The following is a 16,793-nucleotide window of genomic DNA, read 5'->3' as shown; positions in this document are numbered from 1 at the left end:
CCAAACGGATTCTGTTGTAATAAGGCATAACTCAATAAAATATTTCAGAACAGAAATCAATTGCATAGTCTGTGTGCTTTCCAACAACTGCTGGCTCTTGCTTTTCTTTTGCAAGAGAAAACTGCAACAAGTTTTCACAGGAAGTTTTTGTTGTTACATCTTTATTTCTTTAAAAAAAAGTTGGTTTTCCTAATGGTTTTGATAATGGACCTTCATTTGGCTGGCAATAAAACATGAAACTTCTCATTGGGTATTTTCAAGATTGCCACGGGGAATCAGCTGCCAGTTTACTGCAATGTGGAAAACTGCACGAGATTCTGGGATTGGACTCAAAATGCTAATTTCAAAGGTCGAGTGAAGCTGTGGCTCACGTTTTCGCGTGCCTGCGCTCTCTGCAGGCAGAACAAAGACCCAGCCCGAGGAGGCAGAGGCAGAGACCCATCTTAAATCTTTTTCCTGAGATAATTTTGGAATCATGCCTGAAATGCCGGAGAACATGGAACAGGTAAGAGTTAGCTATTCAAGAAAATAAGCATTCTGGAGTTAAGAGTTTCTTTAAAAGAATCCCAATGAAGGTCTGGTAAAAGCCGAAAGGGTGTGTAAAAAAACAAATAAGTGTCATTCATTTCTTTAAAATGTGTAACTTTGGGACTTAGAATAATAAAGCAACTTTAATTATTGACGCTGTATGGAGAGCTCAGCTAAGTCTCAATTGACAAAAATAAAATCCAAAACAGAACAGCAGTTTAAATGCAGTGATGTAGGTGAAGGTCCTATATAAATAACGATTTTTATCTATAATTGTGTGCTCCAGCTTTTCTTTGTCTTGGCATGAAATGAATCTGCTAACCTAACTTTTATCTCCAGATTGCTGTCGTTAAATTTATAGACTTAGCCACCACAGGAACTTGGATATTGTCTGTGTAACAGTGGCGTTTTTATTCACAAAGAAACTTTCATTTTTAAAAAGAATGATTAAAACCCATACACGAACATGTGCCCCTGGAACCATACCCACGTTTTATCTGGCAAACATGAAACCAGATCCTCAAACGCAGGCAAGTAAACTCTATTTGTTCCTCACTCTAGATAGGGCTGCTCTGAGACTCAAAATGCTAATTGCATATGCATGACCTTAAACCGTCTTCGCGTTGAACACATTTTTTTTTCCTGGAAAGATCAGACTGCATCACACGTTGCAACTAGAAACTTCACAAAAATTCCCGCTCCTTAAAGAGAGGAGGATCAAGAGGATCTTGAATCCGCTCTCCCAAAATCCACCCGCACATTTTCTTTGTTGTTTGCAGATTATGCATGGTTTAGTGTTTGGGGCATTCTTCTCAAGGACTCTAAATAATGCTAAATTGATTAACATTCTGGATTAAAACATGGGGGGGTCTCAGGCTGTCATCTGTTACTGTTCCAAAGAAACTTTATGCTTATGCAAATAAGGAAATGAGTTCTTGTTGGGGTTTGGGTAGGAAGGAAAGTCACGGGACTCAGATGTGGAAAAAAAATTTTAAAGGCTGCTTAGCGTTGAGCTCTAAGATTAAACCAAAACAAGGTTTACGAAAATAATGTTTTAGAAAGATCCAAACAGTAATCACGTTTGCGGGCGACTTTTAAGGTCTTGGTATCCTGTATGTCTGGACAAGAACACTCAAGACTGTAAGGTGGAAAGTTGGCGAAACCTATGCGGTCCATGCTCTGGTCCCCGCCCCCCCCCCCGAGTAAATTTCATAAGCATCTCGGCTGGCCGGGGGCTTTTCGGATTTGAACTGGAAGAGAAATCATTTGTAATTAAGTGCTAGGTCAGCCTCAACGCTTAGAGCTGTCTTTGTCACTTTAAAAAAGCGCGATCCAGGTGGTAGAAGGTTCAGTATTACTATATTCCCCTGGTTCCTTTAATTTTCCTTGGTAGCGGAGTTTCGGCTCGTGTAGCCCGACGCTGCAGCCTGAAGGCGGTGCTTCTCAAGTGATCTGGACTCCCGTTAAATCCACCAGAAGTCCCAGGCTCTACTACCACAGCTCATTCTGCAATTACTGGTAAAGTCCGAGAATCTGCGTTTTGAAGAGGCACCCAAATAATTCATCCCCCAGCCTCCCACATCTTTTTATTTTTAACTAGTCAAAATTAGTTCGACATCTTTGGAATTTCACACGTACTACTTTTTAGCATCCCGGAAAGACAAATGGGTTCTTGAGGTGTTAATGACTCAGATACCAACACTTTTATTTTTATTCCAGTGTCTTTCTAAATCTCTCAAAAAACACTCTTAATGCTCTAGAGACACAGGTCCATTGTGCTTCCTCCCTTCCCCCTCACCCCCCCGCCTCCCCGCTCCCACCATGACTTTAAACTATTTTATCCCACTTTATGTATTACGTGCCCAGTAGATTCTTATGCAGTAGATTCTTATGCACTGCGCAAGTCTAGGCGATCCAATTCAATCCTTACCTAGTCGAGAAGGAAAAACACACAAAATAAACAACTCCTCCTTCCCCTCCGCCCCCGGCCCCAAAACAAAACTCGCAGTCCTTGCTTAAGACCAGCGCCTTTGTTTCCCTTTAAGAGTTGGCGCGTGGGCTGGGAGCGTCCCGAGCGCGCCAGTCCCCTTTCTGGGGCGTCGGCGGAGCGTGGCCAATCAAGGGGCGCGGTCTTGGCGGCGGAAGCCGGAAGCGGTGAGCGGGGGCTGGCCCGGACCTAGGGGAGGCGGGCCGAGGGCGTTAGAGCTGCGGACCGCGGCGATTCTGGGCTGGGGGAAGTGGCGGCTGCTGCTGCGGCGGCGGCGGCGCCAAGACGGCGGGCATGGTGGGGCGGGAGAAGGAGCTCTCTATCCACTTTGTTCCCGGGAACTGCCGTTTGGTGGAGGTGAGGGAGTCGGCCCGGGTCTTGGGGCGGGGAGGGGAGGTGCGTCTCGTAGGAACTGAGTGTACTGAGGGGGACGAGTCTTGCAGCGGGCGCTCGAGTGGTTTTCCAGACGCCTCCTGCCGGAGTCGGAGGCCCCGGGCGGCGAGGGCGGCGCCGCCGAGTTTGTTTACTTCGGTGCACACCCTTCTGTGTTTTCTTTTTCAGCCGCTGTGACGGGAAAAGAGTAGGTTGGGTTTCAGTTTCGAGCCTCCTGTCTCCCCTCCCGGGAACGAAGAGGGGTTTTCAGAGCTGTTTCAGTTTTGATTATTTCTAAATTTCTTTTTCATCCTTTGTTCGTATCCTTCGGTCTTAACAGTTCGTATCCCTAAGAAAGAAGGGGCCAGGTGGCTTTTCAGAAATAATAACAGGATTGGAGTTGAAAAGTTACTGAACTCGTCACTGTGTTATGCACTTTACATGAATTATTTACTTTAGTTCTCATATTTATAAGATACTGGTTTTGTTCCATTTTACAGATAAGAAAATTGAGGCTTAGAGGGCGAGTCCTTGGCCCAAGTTCATTCAGTAAGGTTACAGGCGGGATTCAAATACAGATCTATTCGAACCACTACGGAGGTTGCATAAACGAAAGCTACTACTGTGTTTGGAGAGCCTCCATTCTCTCCTGTTTCATTCCAGGCCCCCCAGCATTCATCAGTCCACAGAATATATCTAGCACTGGGGATAAGAAGAATTTTAATGTCCAGGCCAACATATCTTAAGGATATAAGGGAGGACATAGGTGATGGCTATTTTTGATTATGCAGAATTTTTACGCCTTCAAAATACAGCATATTTAGTGTTTTGAAATCGTTTTGGTATTTGGGGGGTAAGTTTAGAATAATGGGCAATTTAAACCTCTCTTGTTCCTGTGTACCCCAAACAATGCTGAGTGCTGTAATGTTACATATTGTTTATGTCAGTGTATATGTGCACATGTATGTATATACAGCTTAATCAGTTTTCACAGTAGGAGTTCAGTAGACTAATAAAAATGGATTTTCCTTCAGTAAAATTGCACAACCAAAAGCTTGGCACATGTTTGCTGCTCTCAAAACCGGAATTAAAACTTGCTCGTGTCTTATAGTTTATGTCTGAGAAATAGACTGTAGTGGTTCCTGTTAATAATACTGACTGGGGTACAATAGGGTGCCAGTAGGAGTTAGACAAGTGTCACCTAGGTATTTAAAGTTTTTTAAAGTCCAGGAGTATCTCCTCAAAGATCTGCCTCAAGGGGAATGTTGTAAGAATCATATAAATCAGTGTGAAGCTTTGCCAAATTGAAGAGGTTCTAAAAATAGCAAAGTATAATTACATTTACCACTAACATTTAAGAAGATCTCTCTTTAGATATTTGCTTTGTTTCACTCTTGACTTTTTCTAGGACATTTTTTAGTAGAAGTTAATCCAAGTGTGCTAAAGTAGAAACCTCTTTTCCAGAGTACTGTGTAGACCATTTTGAAAGGGCCATTTATCTTCCATTACCTGTACAGTTTGGTATTATTTGATTTGATGGCATAATAAGAGCTATAGCTCTTCGTTTATTTATATGCATTTACTTTTTCAAGGTTTTTTTGGGGGGGTTGTCTGTAAATCTGGTCACCTGAAGTTACTGAATTCTGTACATCTAAGAGTTTATAGGATAAGAGGCACATATGTTCAGGGCAACTTAAAGTGGTGTTTAATATTCCTGACCCATAAGAATAAAAATTGCAAAATAGACTTTTCAGGCAGACAAAGTATCTTCAACTCTTAATTATTCTTTGGGTTAACTAGACAGCTTTTTGTTCCTCTATTCAGAGTTCCTTGAAGTGTTTGGGCATTCCTGTGTTTTGCAGAACTAAAGTAATTTACAGAGTCATGGTCCAAAATAATTTTTAGAGGGCTATTTCTCCTGTTTTAAAAAGAAAAAAATCTCTCCACAGAAGATATACAGACTGCCAACAAACACATGAAAGGATGCTCAACATCTTTACTCATTAGAGAAATGCAAATCAAAACTACAATGAGATATCATCTCACACCAGTCAGAATGGCCATCATCAAAAAATCTAGAAACAATAAATGCTGGAGAGGGTGTGGAAAAAAGGGAACACTCTTGCACTGCTGGTGGGAATGTGAATTGGTACAGCCACTATGGAGAACGGTATGGAGGTTCCTTAAAAAACTACAAATAGAACTACCATATGACCCAGCAATCCCACTACTGGGCATATACCCTGAGAAAACCATAATTCAAAAAGAGACATGTACCAAAATGTTCATAGCAGCCCTATTTACAATAGCCCGGAGCTGGAAACAACCTAAGTGTCCATCATCGGATGAATGGATAAAGAAGATGTGGCACATATATACAATGGAATATTACTCAGCCATAAAGAGAAATGAAATTGAGTTATTTGTAATGAGGTGGATAGACCTAGAGTCTGTCATACAGAGTGAAGTAAGTCAGAAAGAGAAAGACAAATACTGTATGCTAACACATATATATGGAATTTAAGAAAAAAAATGTCATGAAGAACATAGGGGTAAGACAGGAATACAGACACAGACCTACTTGAGAATGGACTTGAGGATATGGGGAGGGGGAAGGGTAAGCTGTGACAAAGTGAAAGAGCGGCATGGACATATATACACTACCAAACGTAAGGTAGATAGCTAGTGGGAAGCAGCCGCATAGCACAGGGAGATCAGCTCGGTGCTTTGTGACCGCCTGGAGGGGTGGGATAGGGAGGGTGGGAGGGAGACGCAAAAGGGAGGGGATATGGAAACATATGTATATGTATAACTGATTAAATTTGTTATTAAAAAAAAATCAAAATAGTGTGCTTTTAAGAAGCTTCAGGTAGAGTTTTGTTTATACAAAGTCAAATATAGAAGAGATAGTTTTGTTTGGCCTCTTTTAATTTCAGAGTGATGCATATTTTATTTGCTAACCAATAAACTTGCAGTCCAAATGAAAACATCTTGTTGAGTTCGTATACTGGTGACAAAAGGTGCTCATTGAGTCTCTAGAGAGAACTGTATGAAAAGAGGATAAGTTACTTTAAGTAAATGAACGTTCTTTCACTCTATTCAGATCCCTCTGTGGTAAGGATAATATGGAATTGTAGGACTGTAAAGCTGGAAGAGCCTTAGGCATCTTGTCCAAATGCCTCATTTCACCAGTGAGGAGTTAGATCAATAGAGATGGAGTCACTTCTCAATGCTACAGAGTGTGGTTAATCATCATGAAACCGAGTATAAGTTCAAAGGATTGAGACAGAACTCAGTATGTATTTGGCTGGATGATAGAAGCAAAAGGGCCCAAGATCTGTTTCCAACCTTTTCCCTTTTACTGTGGGCAAAACCTTTAACATCTGTAGACAAGGTTCCTCACTTCAGAAGTGATATCTGCCCTGCCTGTCTAATAGGACTTCTCCTGTGGTCAAAAGGTATGATGTAGGTTTATATAACACATGATGGTTTTCAAATATGATTGTGCAGAATCATTTGTTTCAGAAAATGCTTGTACTTTAGATCCCTGCTCTTTTAATGTGGAAAATTCTTGAGCGTTGACATCTGACCACTAGGTAACACGGACTGTTTCATATTTTCTTCCAGGGACCTTACATATTATCCCAGGGTATAAGGATGTAAGGTTGTATTTTTTCCATGCAACCCCCATCCTTTTCTAAAGTTAAGTGGTATTATATTCCCTAAAGAGCCTTGCTGTGCTTGTAACTTAATACTGTATTTCATCAAATCTAAGAGGCTCTCGATTATAAGATTATCTGGGCTCTTATTTTAAGATGCACTAAAAAGCAAAAAACACTGCCAAACCATCTTTATTTCATTCATTTAACAGAGATGATAAATGAGGAAAACATGTGCTTCACAGAATCAGTGAAGTACCTAGAGATCTTATTTTACTGTTTAAGAATTTTGTGGTTACTGCAAGCATGATGCTTGTTCTTTAACGACTTCTTCTAGTTTTCCTTTTTAAGGGGGAAAATGGGAAAGATGTTGTCGCTGCTAGAAAGGTAGATGGCAGTTTTTTGACTTCTTTGATTACGAGCTATCTTTAAGAAGGTCTTGGACTTTCCTGGAGTTCTCAAAGTTCAGTTTCCAAATCACCAGCATCAGCACCTGGAAACTTGTTACAAAGGCGAATTATCAGGCCTCATTCCAAATCTACTTGATCTGAAAGCCTTCCAGTCGATTCCTGTCCTCAGCGAATAAAGCCTGTGAACCACTGATCTAAGAACTCTTGTCTATTCCTTTCCTTCTTCAGAGTGAAGTGAGAAACTCAGAAGAAACCAGATCATAGCTCTGTTAATAGTATTTTCCCAGGGATCTTTATGGTATTTATCCTGTGTAAATTGTTTTCTGATTGTATCTCTACTAGACTTGGCATGTTTTAACCTCTTTACAATTAGAATCTTTGTAGAGTTGTTTTCTTGCCAGAAATTCAAAGAAAATATTTTGCTGGCTGAAATCCTTGTCTTTATAGATCATTTGGCTTAGAGCCAAGTTTTGCAACAGAGAGCATAGATGAATTTTTCTCTAACTTCTAAAATGTCTTGAAATTGGTTGAACTAAGGAAAAAATATCTTTAAGAACTTACCTTTGTACTATCTCTGTCAGCCCTTTCATTTCAGGTTTTTCGTATGATAGAAATACTTAATTTGGGTGGGCTTTTAAAAAAAAATGTATAGTCTTCTAAGTTAGCTGAATTGAGGGCTAGGAAAAAAAAGTCTTTTTGTGTGTACAAAAAAGGTTATTGTGTGCATATTTAAGATTTTTGACAGCTCAGAATTAGGTGACTATAACAACATTTGAAATTTAAAAGGCCTCAAGTTGATAAAATTTAATAAAACTTTTTGTTGTTTTTTGATAGTAAATGTTGACTTAATTCAAGAGTCTGAGGAAATTCGGTGTTACCTATCTTGGGAAGAAGAGAAAGTTCTTTGTAAACATAGAACTTAAATTGTTTCTTAAATAGTAGTTCCTTTTTAATTTCAGTGTGTGAGGAATTTTTCCTTTCACAATAGCAGCACAGACCAGTTTAAAATATTTATTTTTTTCTTATCCTCTATCTTTGTTTATTTGTTTTAACTGGTCTAAATAGGTAAATTAAGAGTTAATGCAGGAATATGGATGGTGGTGGTGGTATGAATTGGGAGATTGGGATTGACATATATACACTAACATGTATAAAATAGGTAACTCATAAGAACATGCTGTATAAAAAATAAATAAAATTTTAAAAAAGAATGTTATATGATGTGGAATCTAAAAAAATGATACAAATGAAAGTATTTACAAAAAAAAAAAGAGTTAATGCAGGAATATTTACCAGTTTGGTTAAACTTAGAAAGAATGTTAGTGCTATAAGGACCAAATTTATTTTTCTTCTACATAAATTCCTGTGAAATGTGAATTCTCAAATTTGGACCTATCACAGTATGATAAAGTCAATGAGATTTGAAAAAAAAACTTAAGATTAAAAACTGAAGACCAAAAATGTCAATTTGGAAACATATCAGCAGAACATAGCCCCAGTATTTAATCAGGCCATAAAGTAAATAAGCTTAGAACTAACTGCATTTTTATAAACGTAAGAACGTAGTTGCTGTTTTTTACTAATTTGGACATCATTGATCGTAAAAATAAGCTTTTCCATTATTACCACAGGAAATCTAAATCTATTTGACTAGGTGATTCCTTACAGTATCATCTTAGGTTCTTTTTCTTGCATAAGATTATTAAAAGTTTTTAAAAATAAATTTATTTATTTTATTTTTTATTTTTGGCTGCATTGGGTCTTCGTTGCTGCGAGTGGGCTTTCTCTAGCTGTGGTGAGCGGGGGCTGCTCTTCATTGCAGTGCGCGGGCTTTTCATTGCAGTGGCTTCTCTTGTTGCCGAGCACGGGCTCTAGGTGCACAGGCTTCAGTAGTTGTGGCGCACGAGCTTAGTTACTCCCTGGCAAAACTTTTTCTTAAGTGACACACTTACCCATGCATTTGGTTAATCTTTGTTCTAACTTAAGAATTGGCTTATAGATATGGGAAAGGAAGCATACAATTAAGACTTGAAGTATTTAGTGAATGAAGATGGTGGCTGATTTCGTTGAGAGACTATTTTCAAATTAAACAATCCTTTTCTGCCCCCTTCACGTTTAGGAGGAAGTTAACATCCCCAACAGGCGGGTTCTGATTACTGGTGCCACTGGGCTTCTTGGCAGAGCTGTTTACAAAGAATTTCAACAGAATAATTGGCATGCCGTTGGCTGTGGTTTTAGAAGAGCAAGACCAAAATTTGAGCAGGTTAATCTCTTGGATTCTAATGCAGTTCATCACATCATTTATGATTTTCAGGTATGGTTTATTTTAACACATAAGTTAACTATTAATAATTGTCTGGATGACTTGAAAAATGCTCTTATTCTCAAGGAAGTTACTGTACTTAAAGCTCTAACATATTAAGCAACAATAATATATAGTGCACTTTTTTTTTGGTATGGATAAGAATATGTCATCCTTAAAAAGATTAGTTTGAGACATAGGTTGACAAAAGGCAGAAAATGAAGCATTTTGTAAAATGCTTATGTTTGTGAAGTATTCTTCTAAGTACTACTTTCTATGCAAATCCTTTCTTAATATTATCTGTAAACCTTACAACACTGCAAAATATTCTCATTTGCATTTTAGAGATCACAAAGGCAAGAGTGGTTAAACCATTTGTTGGCGATGGTCACAGAAGACTTACAGAAAAATTTAGATTCTGTTACACCTCTGATCAAATCAGAAGTTCAGGTTCTTTCTAAAAATATGATCGAAGGAAAACCTGCATCAGAATCACTTGGGAAACTTGTTCTTAGGTTTCACTCTCAGAGATTTTCATTCAATAAGTGTGTGGTGGGGCCTAGGACTCTACATTTTAAGAACCATCCCAGCTTATGCACATTTAAGTTTGAAAACAGCTCTCAGATCATGCTTCCTCAAGCAATTGCTGAGAAGGAGGAAGTTGGGTGAGTGGGTACACGAGCCCTGCATGTCACTGATCTTCCCAAATCTTAGCTCTTACTCAACTCCTCTGGGAAGTAGGTGCCACTTCTCTACAAAGGACCCTCTGCATTCCTCTGTCCTGATGTAGGTCATACGGATATTGAAACAGTCACTTTACATATCTGTCTTTTGCATTAGATTGTGAAATCCTTGCTTCTCACACGGTGCTTAGCGTATAGGTGGCATACTTAAATGCTCAACTGGGAATACCATTTTTATGGATGGTTAATCTTCTTTAAATGACTGGTTTAAGAGATTGGAATTTATGAATTTAATTTGCAATTGATATTCCTCTCCCTTTACCATAGACTTATTAAGTATTTAGGTCATGTTAATTACATAAATGATCGCTCTTTTCTCCTACCCAGGTTAGGGGGATGAAGCTTCTTTTGATTTAAAAGCATGGTTGTCAACAAGAGTTGTGTCTGATTTTGCCTCGGGATTGCTAAATTGCTCTTTCCCTTTCAGGAAGTTTGAACATTGAAAAAGGGAAGTGTGACAAAACTACATTAAAAATTACAATGATTCTTTAGTTGAAGGAATGTCGATTTAATAAACATTTTCTATGAATTAATTTACTGTTGGAAGGCTACAGTTCTTCTGTTTTATTCCTTTTTTGGGTTAAAAACACATCAATGCTGAACTCCCAGCCCCATGTCATAGTACATTGTGCAGCAGAGAGAAGGCCAGATGTTGTCGAAAATCAGCCGGATGCTGCTTCTCAACTTAATGTGGATGCTTCTGGGAACTTAGCAAAGGAAGCAGGTAATGATGTCTTTATAAAGTCTTCATAAGATATTGAGTGATCACTGAGTTTGTAAAGATTAAACTTTTGTAGACGGTTTATAAAAGATTTGTTATATATATGATGAATAAGCTGTTACAAATTCCAGTAAAGAGTAATGTCATGTAGTAATTTAGTAGATTCTTTTCTTTCTGTCTTTTTTCTTTTGTAGCTGCAGTTGGAGCATTTCTAATCTACATTAGCTCCGATTATGTTTTTGATGGAACAAACCCACCTTATAGAGAGGAAGACATACCAAGTCCCCTAAATCTATATGGCAAAACAAAATTAGAAGGAGAAAGGGCTGTCCTGGAGAACAATTTAGGTAAGACACATCTCTTTAGCCCCGTACGTGACTGCTTTTGAGGATTCCTTTTTGTTTATGATGTATATATATGTTTCTAATTAAAAAAAAATTAGTCAAGGAACATAAATCATTGGAGAAAAACTAGGGAATGCAGTTAATAAAAAAGAAAAACAAGAATTTTTGAAATCCTGAAGAATTTATGAATCTTTCCAGACTTTTTCCAGTATCAGTGGGTACAGGAATATTGTTAAAGAAAACAAATCATACAGTACAAATTTTTGTAATCTTTCAAAAAATAGGTCAATATCATTTTTCTTGGATTGCGGTATTCTGTTATTTGTATGTTTTTTCTTTTTTCCTGTGTGTGTTTGTGTATATATACGCACACATAAATGTGCTGATTATAAAAAGTATATAAAGATTATATAAAGATTAAGATTATAAAAAGAGTTCTCTTCAATACTCCCTCAGAGAGAGAAGCACCAACTGTGCTTATGTATGGAAGTATTTTTTTGAATTTTTAAACCTGTGTGCACGTTGTTTTGTAACCTGGTTTTTCTCCCCCCACAGACATGCATTTCAGTTCTTAAGGAGCCATCTCTGGAATATCTTTTTCATATCAGTAGCTGCATAATATTTGACTTAATGATTCCCTGCACTAAAACTCCTGCCTCAGACTTTACTACATCCCTGAGAAGCATCCCCTAATATATATACCATACTAACACATTGAGGGTTTTTTTTTTTGGTATTATAAATTATCCTTTGGAAATCATCCTTGAATATATTATCAATATATAGCTAACCCTTGGACAGTGCAGGGATTAGGGTTGCCAATCCCTGCATAGTGGGAAATCCATTTACTCCCCGAAGACTTACTCACAGCCTACTATTGACTGAAGCCTTACTAAAACATAAACAGTCGATTTACACATATTTTGTGTGTTATATGTATTTTTTTAAAATATAATTCCCAGGACAGTCACGTCTTTAACCTTTCCTTTCTTCTCTCTCTCTCTCTCTCTCTCTCTCTCTCTCTCTCTCTCTTTCTTGGCTGTGTTGGGTCTTCGTTGCTGCACGCGGGCTGTCTCTAGTTGCGGTGAGCGGGGGCTACTACTCTTTGCGGTGCGCAGGCTTATTGCGGTGGCTTCTCTTGTTGCGGAGCACAGGCTCTAGGCGTGTGGGCTTCAGTAGTTGTGGCACGTGGGCTCAGTAGTTGTGGCTTGCGGGCTCTGGAGTGCAGGCTCAGTAGTTGTGGTGCATGGGTTTAGTTGCTCCGTGGCATGTGGGATCTTCCTGGACCAGGGATCCAACCTGTGTCCCCTGCACTGGCAGGCAGATTCTTAACTACTGCGCCACCAGGGAACTCCCATTGTTATCTTATATGATACAAAACACTACAGATGTTACACATATTACTAACACTACACATCAAAAATGAAAAGACAGTGTGAGAAGAAATTTGTATTTATTTACAGGTATGATTCAGGCGTTGATAAGGAAGAAGCAGTAATATGATTGCTTTATGGTAGCCTAGTGTAATCGATATGATTGTTTCATGGTAGCCTAGCCTATACACTAATGAATGAATCTTTGTAAAATTTAAATGGCATACAGTACTACAGTCATATTCATAATACAGTGTTAGAAATGCTGGTATATTTTTTTCTAAAACCACTTATCTGTGTGGTAGACTGGTACAGAGTTTCTCCAATTATGAGAGAGAAGAGAGGCATGCTGTATGGTAATGTAACTCTTTGAAAACAAAGTTATAAAACAATAAGAAAACTAACACGTTATTAATTTTATATTAAAGGTCACTCACCTTATGCCTATGTAAGGATAGGCTGTCCACTTCAAGTCTTGTATATGATGTGCTACATGAAAAAAATCCACATATAAATGGATGCACACAGTTCAAATCTGTGTTGTTCAAAGGTCGTCTGCATCTGCGCAATAAGTTAATTTAATTTTAAATAGTTTTTTAAAAAATTTCAGTTAAAGCATTAATTATTTAATCTGTTGTAACCCCTCAGTATTGACCAACATAAAATCGAAATACTTCATAATTCCTTAGTCAGTGTTTTCAAGGACTATGTGATGAACACTCATATACCCTTTATATAGATTCACCAGTTGTTAATGTTTTGCCATGTGTTTTATATGTACACTCTTTTCATCCTGAACTCATAGAGAATTAGTTGAATTTCACCCTGAAATACTTCACTGTGTATCTTCAACAAGGATGTTCTTCACATAATTACAATGCAGTTATCACACTTAGAAAATTTAACATTAATACAGTACAGTCTGTATAGGAATTTTGTCCCAGTAATGTCCTTTATCGCATTTATTTTTTAGGTACAATCAAGGATCACTTGTTGTGTTTAGTTGTCATGATCAGTTTTATTTTTAATGGCCACAATATTGAAGAAATTATTTAATTAATATAATTATTAAAAATACCCCACATGACAGACACACTTAAAAATATTCAGGATCACATTTGTTAAATAGGTGAGCTGTGTCATTTTGGTATATTGCAAGTTTTCTGCGATGATGTTGTTTAAATCTGCACGCTTTGATCTTATAGCAAGACTTAAGAACCAGTCAGCTTTGAAGTATTACCTGCTTTTATAACTCTCTAGGAGCTGCTGTTTTGAGAATTCCTGTTCTGTATGGAGAAGTTGAAAAGCTTGAGGAAAGCGCCGTGACTGTTATGTTTGATAAAGTGCAGTTCAGCAACAAGTCTGCGAACATGGACCACTGGCAACAGCGGTTCCCCACACACGTCAAAGATGTGGCCACTGTGTGTCGTCAGTTAGCAGAGAAGAGGATGCTGGTGAGAATCTAAGTGCTTTTTTTTAAAATAAATTTATTTTTATTTTTGGCTGTGTTTTGTCTTCGTTGCTGCGTGCGGGCTTTCTCTAGTTGTGGTGAGCAGGGGCTACTCTTTGTCGCGATGCGCGGGCTTCTCATTGCAGTGGCTTCTTGTTGCAGAGCATGGGCTCTAGGTGCATGGGCTCCAGTAGTTGTGGCTCGTGGGCTCTAGAGCGCAGGCTCAGTAGTTGTGGCTCACAGGCTTAGTTGCTCTGCAGCATGTGGGATCTTCCCGGACCAGGGCTTGAACCCGTGTCCCCTGCATTGGCAGGCGGATTCCTAACCACTGCGCCACCAGGGAAGCCCTCTAAGTGCTTTTTAAAAACTTAACAAGGACACCAAACAAAAGTAGTTCAGATAGTAGGCTGTATTTATGAATAATAAAAGTATTCTGCTCTTACGTTTGATTTTATTTCTCAAATACCGTAGACCCCATCTGTCATTCTCTTATTGCAAGATAACTGAAAAGTGGTATTTTTCTTCGAGTAGCAAAATAATCTCCTAATGTCATTTAAGAAGACTGTCTTAAATAATGTCTATTTAAGATTTAGGTAGTGGCAAAGAAGAACCTACATAGGGATTTATCATTTCAGCCAGTGTAAGAATAATTTGTCATTGTTTTTGGATATTTGAATAGTAGTTCATTTTAAGCATTTGAAAAAATAGAATATCCACAGAAAGGAAGATTAGAGGCTGATTTATTTTAGAATATTAATAGTAGCATGACTTTTTTTAATACATCAAAATTTATATATATATTTTAAAAAATATGTACCATGACAATTTTTAAGGATGTTATGACCAATTAGCTCATCTTGAAAAATGGTTCTGTTAAGTTTTGGTTTTAGCTTCTTAGGGTAGTTGGAAATACTTGTTAAATTGGCCTCTGTTTCATAAAAATCTGTAATCATTTTAGGATTCCCACTAAATAAAATGGGAGCTACTTACATTTTTATTTAAAAAAATTCTTAAGGCTGAATTCTAAAAATTGCTTTTCTGGTTTAGCTGGGGATATTTATAGGAATTTGATTTTAGATACCTTGTGTGTAGCATTCCAGAAAGGAGCGACGCATTTTATTTCCTGAACCTGCTTAAGTTAGTCTTCTTGTCAAAGTTGCCATCCCACTCAACTCAAAAAGTTTGAAACCATTTTGAATTTTTTGTGTCCTTGTCAGGATCCATCAATTAAGGGAACCTTTCACTGGTCTGGCAATGAACAGATGACTAAGTATGAAATGGCGTGTGCAATTGCAGACACCTTCAACCTCCCCAGCAGCCACTTAAGACCGGTAAGTACATGGCATTTAAAACCTTCTTACTGGGAATTCCCTGGCCGTCCAGTGGTTAGGACTTGGCGCTTCTACTGCAGGGGGCACAGGTTCAATCCTTGGTAGGGGAACTAAGATCCTGCAAGCCTTGAGGCGTGGGCAAGAAAAAAAATCCAAGCTAACCTTACTGTTTGGAAGTCCAGGTCTATCACTACAGTGTGTACTATGGATAACATTTTTCTTGTTTGGAAGTTTTGGATAACTTTATTTTCTGGTACTAATCAAAGTGAACTTTGCTTGTATTTTGGCAGTTTCTATTGTTAATTTTCTCTAAATTACCATGTATAAAGAAGCCCATGAGTATTGGTGAAGTTTATAGAAAAAGTATTGTCTTGATTGTGGCAGACATTTTATTTATTTTTCCAGGGATCAAATCTGATTTCTTGCACCGAGGGCAAGAGGGCAGAGGGAAGTAGAGAATATAAAACTTCAGCCTGAGGCTTCTTATTTTTGATTATTTGTTTTTGTTTTAAAGATAACTGATAGTCCTGTCTTAGGAGCACAACGTCCGAGAAACGCTCAGCTTGACTGCTCCAAATTGGAGACCTTAGGCATTGGCCAGCGAACACCATTTCGAATTGGAATCAAAGAATCACTCTGGCCTTTCCTCATTGACAAGAGATGGAGACAAACGGTCTTTCATTAGTGTATGTGTGTTGTTGTTGTTTTTTTTAAAGGAGAAGTCAAGTATGTGGCACTTTTTAAAGAAAAAAGGAAATAGTTTTGTACGAGTGCTCTTTAATTGTGACTCATGACCTTTCAGGTAAACGATGCTCTTGCACTAGTGAAACTGTCTAAGGAAACAAGGGCAGTAATGCCTTGTTTGAAGTAATGAGTTTTCTGTTTATCATTTTGTTCTGGCTTAACTTGCTGTTTGAATATAGTAAATTATGATTCTCAAGTATTTGAGAGCCAGGATGAAACACATCTGCTGTAGACTTCTTTTTGGATGAAATGCATTGTTCATTCCTATAAATAACTTCTACATTTTCAGGACTTTTGCATCTGTTGATCCTTTTATGTTTTAAAGTATGTTAAATAGTATAAAAACCATTGGTGTTCATTATTTGCTTTGCTTGAGCTCAGATCAAAATGTTTGAAGAAAGAAACTTTATTTTTGCAACTTAAGTGTAGTTTTTATGCTTGAGATGTTTCAACTTGTTATGTATATTGGAACTCCTGCAGCTTGATGCCTCCTGCTTTTGTAGCAGTGAATGGTGAGCCTTTGAGAGAGAGAACGTGTGTATGTGTATGTATTTTTTTAATATATATGAAACTGTCCTTTTCACTCCATGTCACTAAGTGACATTTCATATGTGTGGTTATACTAATAGTAATGGGCCTTGTAAGTCTTTTGACCATTCATGAATAATAATAAATATGTACTGCTGGCATGGTAATGCTTAGTTTTCTTGTATTTACTTCTCTTTTTTAAATGTAAGGACCAGATATCTGAACTGTTGTTTTGTTGCTCTAATTTTTTACAATTACCTTCTTATCATGTAACATCTGATGCATACAAGAGAATATAGTT

General features: G+C 37.9%; 1 protein-coding gene across 2 annotated transcripts; it reads left to right on the top strand.

The window, feature by feature from the left end:
* Positions 1-344: 344 nt before the first annotated feature.
* MAT2B (methionine adenosyltransferase 2 non-catalytic beta subunit) lies at positions 345-16,659 on the top strand. Of its 2 annotated transcripts, none has more exons than XM_081231211.1 (7): positions 345-505; positions 9,076-9,270; positions 10,611-10,725; positions 10,917-11,069; positions 13,700-13,893; positions 15,107-15,220; positions 15,735-16,659. In XM_081231211.1, exons 1-7 carry the CDS (start codon positions 476-478, stop codon positions 15,903-15,905), a joined length of 972 nt encoding a protein of 323 aa, XP_081087337.1. In that variant the 5' UTR covers positions 345-475; the 3' UTR covers positions 15,906-16,659. The 2 variants fall into 2 exon arrangements, with proteins under 2 accessions (XP_081087337.1, XP_081087336.1); XM_081231210.1 differs by lacking the exon at positions 345-505 and adding an exon at positions 2,717-2,872.
* The last annotated feature ends 134 nt before the right edge of the window (positions 16,660-16,793 follow it).

This window comes from Mesoplodon bidens (assembly GCF_964165515.1).
Source record: "Mesoplodon bidens genome assembly, chromosome: 4".
NCBI classification, from domain to species: Eukaryota; Metazoa; Chordata; class Mammalia; order Artiodactyla; family Ziphiidae; genus Mesoplodon; species Mesoplodon bidens.
Note: the sequence above shows the minus strand (reverse complement) of the source record. Positions and strands in the feature narration are given on the sequence as shown.

Coding starts and splice junctions, on each gene's coding strand:
- MAT2B (XM_081231210.1), top strand. CDS start 2,810: ATGGTGGGGCGGGAGAAGGAGCTCTCTATCCACTTTGTTCCCGGGAAC. Junction 10,726..10,916: donor GAACTTAGCAAAGGAAGCAG/GTAATGATGTCT, acceptor TTTCTTTTGTAG/CTGCAGTTGGAGCATTTCTA. Junction 15,221..15,734: donor CCAGCAGCCACTTAAGACCG/GTAAGTACATGG, acceptor TTTGTTTTAAAG/ATAACTGATAGTCCTGTCTT.